The 9,233-nt window shown below is 39.6% G+C and overlaps 3 protein-coding genes across 3 annotated transcripts; all 3 read left to right on the forward strand.

The window, feature by feature from the left end:
- Positions 1 to 4,132: 4,132 nt before the first annotated feature.
- UREG_07015 (uncharacterized protein) lies at positions 4,133 to 4,634 on the forward strand (the record flags this gene model as incomplete). Its single annotated transcript, XM_002582196.1, has 3 exons — positions 4,133 to 4,221; positions 4,387 to 4,454; positions 4,510 to 4,634. The coding sequence occupies 3 exons, from the start codon at positions 4,133 to 4,135 to the stop codon at positions 4,632 to 4,634; spliced, it is 282 nt and encodes a 93-aa protein (XP_002582242.1).
- Positions 4,635 to 6,396: 1,762 nt separating this feature from the next.
- Positions 6,397 to 7,538, forward strand: UREG_07016 (uncharacterized protein; the record flags this gene model as incomplete). Its single annotated transcript, XM_002582197.1, has 2 exons — positions 6,397 to 7,362; positions 7,449 to 7,538. 2 exons carry the CDS (start codon positions 6,397 to 6,399, stop codon positions 7,536 to 7,538), a joined length of 1,056 nt encoding a protein of 351 aa, XP_002582243.1.
- Positions 7,539 to 8,124: 586 nt separating this feature from the next.
- On the forward strand, positions 8,125 to 9,048 carry UREG_07017 (uncharacterized protein; the record flags this gene model as incomplete). Its single annotated transcript, XM_002582198.1, has 1 exon — positions 8,125 to 9,048. The coding sequence occupies one exon, from the start codon at positions 8,125 to 8,127 to the stop codon at positions 9,046 to 9,048; it is 924 nt and encodes a 307-aa protein (XP_002582244.1).
- Positions 9,049 to 9,233: the final 185 nt, after the last annotated feature.

Below are 9,233 nucleotides of genomic sequence, written 5' to 3' on the forward strand. Positions count from 1 at the left end.
CTCAAAGGGGAGATGGCAATCTGGTCAAGTGAAATTCCAAAAGGAACAAAAAAAGATGCAATCCAATTGAATCTCAGACAATCAGCTCTCTAGGGACCAAACTGCTATGCTGTCAACCCCCAAACAGAGCATTTGCCAGTCCATGGCATCTTTCCCCATTCAAGAGACAATGGTATCATATTGGAGCATTTATCTTGCAGAAGTGGAAAATCACCTTCCACCCATCAAAGTAAAAAGCATGAACCATTGCACCCCATTGCCACAGGTTGGGTGTTGATCAGCATGGTTGTGAGAAACTGGAAACATTTGGCAGTTTGGCTTGCAAGAATGATTCATAAACCTTGTAACAGAACCAAATTTTCTCCCATCAACAACATAGATACCATCACCATCCCAATCCACAAGAAAGTCTAGTGAAAATAAGTAGCTTGCTCTATTATTTGAGGTGACAGCTTCACAGCCATCAGCCTTGACTTTTGTCACCACTTCATCAAGATGGCAGTCAATGTATTGACCAGTCTGGATGAAATCTGCCAATCTTAGTCCTATAGTTGGCCATGTAATGTTGGCATTAATGTTGGTATACCCATTTCCATGATTGTGCGTACAAAATCCTCAATTTCAGATTTGAAATATTTCAAGGCAAACAGCTCTTCCTTGCTCAACAATCTTGTTGTTGCCACAGGTTGGGTGTTGATCAAAACTGGAAACATTTGGCAGTTTGGCTTGCAAGAATGATTCATAAATCTTGTAATGAAATCCAATTTTCTCCCATCAATAACATAGATATCATCATCATCCCAATCCACAAGAAAGTCTAGTGAAAATAAGTAGCTCACTCCATTATTTGAGGCAGCAGCTTTCACAGCCATCAGTCTTGACTTTTGTCACCACTTCACCAAGATGGCAGTTAATGTATTGACCAGCCTGAATGAAATCTGCCAACCTTAGTCCTATAGTTGGCCATGTAATGTTGGCATTAATGTTGGTATACCCATCTCCACAATTGTGCATACAAAATTCTCAATTTCAGGTTTGAAATATTTCAAGGTGAATGGTTCTTCCTTGCTCAACAACCTTGTTCATACAATTCCAGTCACAATTACACAATGGAGAGCATTCATAAATCATTGACTTTTGTTGCATGAAATTGTCACACAAAATAATGACACCAGCATCACCAACTCTGTAAGATATGATTCATTCTCAGAAGTCTTCCTCCTGTGAAAGGCATGGGCACCTGCTTAAGTCACACTTTGCACCAACACAGTCACAGCCTGCATGAAAGTTGAAATCAGCAGGATAAACACCTTCCTGCATCTTGTAATTGCTTATAAATTCAAAATTAAAGTCCACAATGCAGGAATTGCCATTAAATGCAATATGGACTGGAGGCCCATTGATTGAGACAACTTTCTTTGCATAGAGATTTTGCAAATCTAAGAGCATTCAATGCAACTTCTGCAGTGGCTGAAAGGTTCAAACTCCACAATTGAATTTAGTTGTGCTTCACTTCACACTCTTGACTTTTGCATACATTCCCGCAACAGGTCAGCTCCCTAGAATTGTATTTAAGATGTTTCTATGACCTGAACCAGTGCAACCATTAGATTACCAGCAGTAGGTGTTTTCTTCTCTTCTCATGCACATTAAAACCATTTGCGCCTGTATTCCATCAATGTTTGTGTTGATCCCCTTATTGAAAGGGTTCATTGTAGAGGGGTTATAATTTGTGGTATTGATGTATTCTAATATATCTTTTATTGAGGTGTATAAGTTCACATATAAGTTTGGGAAACAACCATAGATATGTTTGCATTTATCTCCCCATTGGGAGAGTCTAGTGTAGGAGAGTTATGATTTGTGGTATCAATGTATTCTGATATATTCTTCATTGAGGTATATAAGTTCAGAGAATGACTGTAGATATGTTTGCATTCATCTTCTCATTGGGAGGGTCCAGTGTAGGACAGTTATCATTTGTGGGATTAATGTATTCTCATATATTCTTCATCAACCAACTCTATGTTGGCTAAGGATTGGTTGGAATTAAAAGACAAGAATGTAATATGCCAATTTGGTGGTGCTTGTGCTTGCCTGGCTGGAGCTTGGTATAATACCATTTTTGACAAGTTGGGTTGAGAGCCATTGCTGAATGGGTTTTGGCCTTTAGGTGGAAAAGAAATGAGTCTCATGACAGATGGAAGAGGAGAGAATAATCTAGAATGGGGTCCAGCATCTGAGGCTAGAGCTGCAGGAGGGAGTGGAGTTGTGGAAGAGTTTGATGGTGGTAGATTAACCATTTGAGGTGGCTGAGGAAGAGTTAAGAGAGTTGTGGAGTGTGGTCCATCTGTTGATGGACTCTGGAAGAGATCTGGTTGATTTGAATTCTGAGATGTGGCAGGTGCATTCTGATGTAGCAGTGCTGGATAATCTGCAAGCTGAGAAAGTATAGATGGAGGAGCCATTTGAGTCCTGTTGTCTGAGTGAATTGCCACAGAAGATATTGCAGCACTGACAGATGACTTGAGTGTTGAATTCAATCTTTTTCTAAGATCTTCTCAATGTATTGTTTAAGAACTGTGAGTTTAATTTGAGCTCAAGATTGTAGAAATTCTGGAAGGTTGTTCTTGTTCATGATTTTTAGTGTTTAACATCAATTCAGTTGTGGTTTCTGTATTTGATGTAGTATGAGCCAGGAAGGTGCAAGCACCACCCAAAGATTCAGCTCTTGCAGTTTTCAGTAGAAAGTGTTTTTTGAGATCAGCCTCTCTTTTTGTGAGTATTCTTTGGCTTTTCTTGCACCTCTTTTTTATTCCTGTGTTCCATTGATATTGGATCCAAAGATCTAGTCAAAGATAATTAGAGCAAGCCTTTAAAAGAAGAAGCAGGAGGATTTCATACAAAGATTATTTTCACTTTGAATCAGACTTATGAAAGTTGTTTACTTGCTCAATATCATGATCTCACAAATATGTCATGGAATTGCTAGTGTCTAGCACAGCCAATGCTGTTTCTTCTTTTTCACTTTGTAAAGAAGAAATGAGATGTTATATGCAGCATTATGACTTGGTGCTGAAGCAGTGGTGGCTGTTGTCTGACCAAAAGATGTGAGATCTTGTGGAAGCATACTCTGAAGCTGTTGAGCATAACTTGAATGATCTGTAGAATCTAAGAAGAACTGACAGTATTGACTAGAAAATAAGTCTGAGAATGACTATGGGCATCATTGCTAGTCTGCAAAATGAGTAACTGTTTTTAGTGTTTGAAGAGAGTTGAAATGCTGCCTACCTAAAGTTCTGCTCATGTCATTTATAATGAGAGTATCAGACTCTGCAGTGTGCCAGCTCAAGATCAAGCTGGCAGATGAAAGAAAAGAGAAAGAAAAAAGCTGAGAGAAGGAGAGGATTTATATAGCTTTTCAGACTCTCCAGATGAGCACTAAACCCCCCCTTGTGATCTGCTCAGTATGGTTGATTTTATATAGTGAATCACACCATAAAGTGAGGTGCTCCATAAAGTGAATTCATATACTGAATTGCACCTTAACATGGGGCACTCAGTAGGGTGAATTAGTGTAGTGAATTGCACTGTAAAGTGAAATCTCTGTAAAGTGAAATCTCTGTAAAGTGAATTCATATATCAAATTGCATCTTAACATGAGGTGCTTGGTAGGGTGAATTAGTGCAGTGAATTGCACTGTAAAGTGAATTTGTATATTGAGTTGCACCTTAACATGAGGTGCTCAGTAGAGTGAATTGGTATAGTGAATTGCACTGTAAAGTGAGATCTTCATAAAGTGAATTCATATATCAAATTGCACCTTAACATGAGGTGCTCAGTAGGGTGAATTGGTATAGTGAATTGCACTGTAAAGTGAGATGCTCCATATATTGAAATCTGCACTCTCTATTGAGATTTTACAATCAATGCAGGAACTGCCAGTAGTAAAAAGGCAGATTCTATTTAACATACAAAACTCAACAACTAGAAATACCCATTCAGCAATGTGGTATAGACTGTAAGAACTTATATGAAAAGATGGGAATTTGTAGAATGGTAGATATGCAGGAAATCAAACCACTTACTGAGACTCTACAGCTACCAATCAGCAATTTTACAGCTCATAATAATGGTTGAATTGATGAACCATCTTGTTCATGGTGCTGAGAAGATGTCTGAGAAGCTCTACAAAATCTTTACAGACATTCTTGCCCTCCTGTATGTCAACAATCTGATTCTCTGAGAGGACTTAGAGACCTTCCTGAAGTGAATGGGGAACTGCAAGAATGTGCTGGCACAGTCTCATGGGGTTATGCAAAATCTGAACTGCAAGCACTGTGATAAGAGCTTCAGCCTGTTTACAGACTGTGTTCTTGTCCCCAGGCACCTCAAAGGTGCATGCACCAATTGCTACTACAATAGTAGTGGATATCATTGTTCATTTTGTCTGAGTAAGTGAGGTCTGCAGACTGAAAAGACATGTTAGCTAACTGTTTGTGACTGTAGATGCAAAGAAGAGAAAGTGCAGCAAGGCTGCTACAACCACCACCACCACCACCAACAACACTGACACTGAGGAGCTCATGAAGGCTGAAAATCCAACTGTCAAAAAGACAAAGAAGTTAGAGTAGGAGGAACAGATAGTCCAAAAGATGTTCACTGTCATACAGACAGCAACAATGACAGCAACAGCCCATGCTGAGGCACAACAGATTCTTGCAGCCTTCTTGAAAATGAGTCAGATGGCAGCCATTGCAGCTGCAAAAGCCTCATCTGTTCTGGCCACTGTTCTGGACATAGTGGCAGCAGAATATGCTGAAAAGGCTGGTTATGAAGATATTGAGGGGGGGAAGAAGAGGAAAGGGATGATGAAAAGGAGAATATGATTGTGAGAGGGTGGGAGATATTGAAGCTGTTGTGAGAATTGTGGAGGCTGCAGAGAAGACTCTTCAGAGCATAAATTAGAATGCAATGTACAGTTAGCATGAGAGACTGGATAACAAAGATTCAGATCTACAACATTTAGAAATTGATCTTGAGACTTGTTTTTTCAAATGCATTCATCTTGCCATTGTCTGCAATCAGCACTATAAGGTTGCAGGATGTTGGTCTTTCATTCTCCAGAAGAATGATCAACAGATCAGACAGTATGCAGCTTGACATTGCTTCATATGCTGCAGCTGAGCACCTTCTGTGTGAGGGAAAGACATGTCTTCTATCTGATGACAATCTCACCATCCAGAAATGCTTTCAGCTTTGCAACATTTCTATGTTTGTACATCAGAAGATCAGCCAGCCTGCCTGAGCATTGAACCACATTAAATAAGTGCACTCACTCTCCATTTCTGCTGCCTCCTGCTGTACACTGCAGATGTGGTTTTCAGACAGCTTGCACAGGCATTGTCCAAGACTTAAGCTGCAACCAGCTGTAAAGATAATCATGTAGATGGCATGACTGCACTGAGATCATTAAAAAGAATGAAGAGGGTGAATCAAGTGTGAGTTGAAGAAGATGAGATCAAAACAAATTAGTTATAGAAAAAGATTGGAGTGATCAAGAATTACATAAGATTGGGGAGAATTAGTCTTCATGTACCCAGGTACATGATTAACTTCATCACATGAAGTTGAATCTTGGTGCTCTTTGCTCTGAGATCATGTGATAGACAGATACATCAAAAGATTAATTCTTATTGTATCATTTCAGTTTCATCAATAAACATCTTCCATCATTGTTTGTATTTCAATAAATTGCTGTTGTGCTCAAATAATTCTTTCAAGCTTCTCTCCATCTGTGAACAATATTATTTGTCCAATGTCAGTAAGATATCATATTCTAATGTTCAAGTATATTTTGCTAACATTTCATGTCTATTGTGCTTTTTCACATAGCTCCCACAGAAAGCCATGGATTCATCTCTAGACCAAAACTCACTGAATACCCATGCAGTTGTTCCTGTTGATTTAACAGTAAACAACATTCTGCTAGAAGGAAAATCTTTCTCATTATTTTGAGACATAGTCCCATTTCTAAGAGAGCAGTGAGCAAAACTGTCTGATGCTGAGTATCAGGCCTTGCAGACTGAAACTGGTCTTCTCATAAACCAACTGAAACAGAGTATTGATGAGTTTGTCCTTGAAGCATATCAATATTTCCAGAATGACAAAGACTGGATTAAGTTTACACAGTCACAGAAATACAAGTACACATGATTAGCAATTAAGATACATGCTCAGACAGCAAAGTCAAATCAGTTTAAATATGAAAAAGCTCATGAGAAGATTCAAAACCATTGGGATGAACAGGCAGAAGTTGCACTTGATTTAAGTCAGACCAACCAGTTCAACCATGTGCTTGGCCAGATTGCTGATCAATACAGTCATAGTGAAGGCATGGGTCACATTGCAAATGCAGTGCACTGGCACTTGAGTCATTCTTCAATTGGACAGTCTGCAACTCCTCAAATTGTGTTTTCAGACCTGTATAGAGTTCAGAACAACAAAGAGTCATACATATCATTAACATCTGATCAGATTCATGAAATTGAGTGCTTTCTCAATGCAGATGGGCTTTTGCAAAAACCTGAACCAATCAGCATCCCACCACCAGATGATGAATCTAGACCATCTGTCCAACTACTGTCCAACAGCAGCCCAACACAACACAATAGCACATCCCAGAATCAACCCACAGAATCTGAAGCAGAATCTCCAGTTGTTGATGCAGAGTCAAAGGCATCTAGAATCTATGAGAGTGTTGTTCAGTCAAGACTCTCTATGTCAGAGAATGAAGCATTGCCAGCAACCCAGAACAACTTGCTGACACAAATTAGTTCTCAAAATGAAAGAAGAGAAAATAATCAGATTTCAGCAACACAAAATCAGCAAGCTGAGAATTTCAAGCTTTGTTCACAACAAGCACCTGACACTCCACTGTGCAATGCAAGACAGCAGAATAGTGAGCTTGATGTTGGATTGACAACTTCAAATGCCCAACAACCACAAGCAACAAATATATTGCTTTCATACCAATTCAAGACCTGTGAACTAACCAGACCTGAAACACCATATGAACACATTCTGGGAGATCTTGCTGTTTGGTGTGGTGTGGAAGAGCAAGACTTTTCTGGTGACTTTAAAAATCAGGAATTTATTGATGTTGTCAGTCTATTGGATTGGTGGGATGCAGGAACTGATGAGTTATCAGCATTTGCTGAGCATGAGATTCAGATGTATCTCTATCACTGCCAGCACTGTGCTGATCTTCATGGTGGAATGACTTCACCATGGATTGCCCCAATGCTGTACTTGATCACACAGCAGATTCTTGCTCAGGATCCAATACTGTATCTCCTTAATGTGTGTCTCTGAGCTGACCACACCACAAATCTGTTGTACTACCCTGAGCCTGTAACTGCCATTGATGCAACTACTGACAATGTCAGTCTTACCATTTGTGGAGCAGAAGGAATGCAGCTTTCCTCATTGGTCAAGAATGTTCAGAGCTTGCAAATTGTTACTATCATGAGTGTTGATGATGTTAAAAATTGTAATATTCTTGTTTCAGATGCACATTTACTTTCAAAGAAATTTGAAACCCACCTCAAAACACATCTGAACACAGTCTTTAATGAATATAAAATTTATGAGGATGCTGATTTTACCTTCTTTACTTCAAAGACTGCCAATAATGAATTGAAACTGATTATGACACCATTGAAACCAGCATCAATTTGGGTCATGCACCCTCTCCTTTCTCATGGTACCACTGAAACCAAACCACACCAACATGTTACTGTGTCTCTGGTTTCATTCTCAGAATCATCAATGCAACCAGCTCATCTTGGAAGTCTGTCTTCATATCTGAAAATGTTGTGAACTCTCAGCAGGTCTAAGAAACATCTTTACCCACAATATTCAGATATATATGAGGATTGGAACTATCAGCATTTCCCTCCAGCCTTTTCAATTTCTGCACTAGATCCTGTTGGTGGTGCCATTATGGGAATCAAACTTTGGAGTGATTCTGATGTGAAGCAACATACTGCATTTCTTCTTAGTACTGACTGTGAAGCTGTCTGGTTTTATGTCAAGAAATGGTGTACACATGTGTGCATGATCATGGTTTACAAATTTCAGCATCTATTCCAACTAGAAGAACACTTATATCAGGCAAAGGCTCTTGGAAGTGTACAGAATCCAATTGAAATATTCAGTGATGAAGAACTTGTTATTGACAATGAGAGTTCTGAGAGTGAGGATGACTTCAATAACAAGATACACAACTGTTCTAGCTCTGAATCTGGCTTCAAGTCATTGTCTCAAACACATCCTCAGTCATCTACTTCCATGAGACAAAATTCATCATTTATTCCAGAGCAAAAGAGACACAAAGCCTACCATGCAGCAAGATCAGCTATTCAGCAACTAACTTTTCTTAAGTCATTGAGAAATGCAGAAGAATCATTTGCTGAACTTGACCAGCAACATTGCACAGATCTGAATCTGCTTCAGACAAATGCAGAGAGCACAATTTCAATCTCAAAACCATCTAGTGCTCAGCCAGTGTCCCCAACAGCTGAACAACAGCTGAGTGAAAATGCCACCACCATACTGTCCAGTCAGCAGAAGTGCAAGAGAGTCTTCAGTGTTGACACAGCAACTTCATCTGAGCTGTATAGCACAATTCCAGTCTTGAAACCATCTAGTGCTCAGCCAGTGTCTCCAACAGCTGAACAACAGCCAAGTGAAGATGCTGTTGGCATACTGTCCAGCCAGCAGAAGCACAAGAGAGCCTCCAGTATTGACACAGCAATTTCATCTGAGCAGCATAGCACAATTCCAGTCTCAGAACCATCTAGTGCTCAGCCAGTGTCTTCAACAGCTGAACAACAGCTGAGTGAAAATGCCACCATCTTACTGTCCAGCCAGCAGAAGCACAAGAGAGCCTCCAGTATTGACACAGAAACTTCATTTGAGTCATATTTCTTCAAAAAATCCTGTGCTGGTGCTAACTCTCTTAATTTACAAGAGTCTGTTGAATAGTACTGGTCTTCTAGTTATAATACACCAGATTTTCATGTTGTATGACTGTTCTCATCACTGGAAGCCATGTCTAACTCAAATTCAATTTATCAGACCATTGTCAGAACATCAGTTACACTTGTAACTTTCTCACCAGCTGGTTGTATGCAGTACAGCCATCCTTGCAGGTGTTGGTTGACATTTGC

The sequence above is a fragment of the Uncinocarpus reesii genome, genomic scaffold (assembly GCF_000003515.1).
Source record: "Uncinocarpus reesii 1704 scaffold_5 genomic scaffold, whole genome shotgun sequence".
NCBI classification, from domain to species: Eukaryota; Fungi; Ascomycota; class Eurotiomycetes; order Onygenales; family Onygenaceae; genus Uncinocarpus; species Uncinocarpus reesii.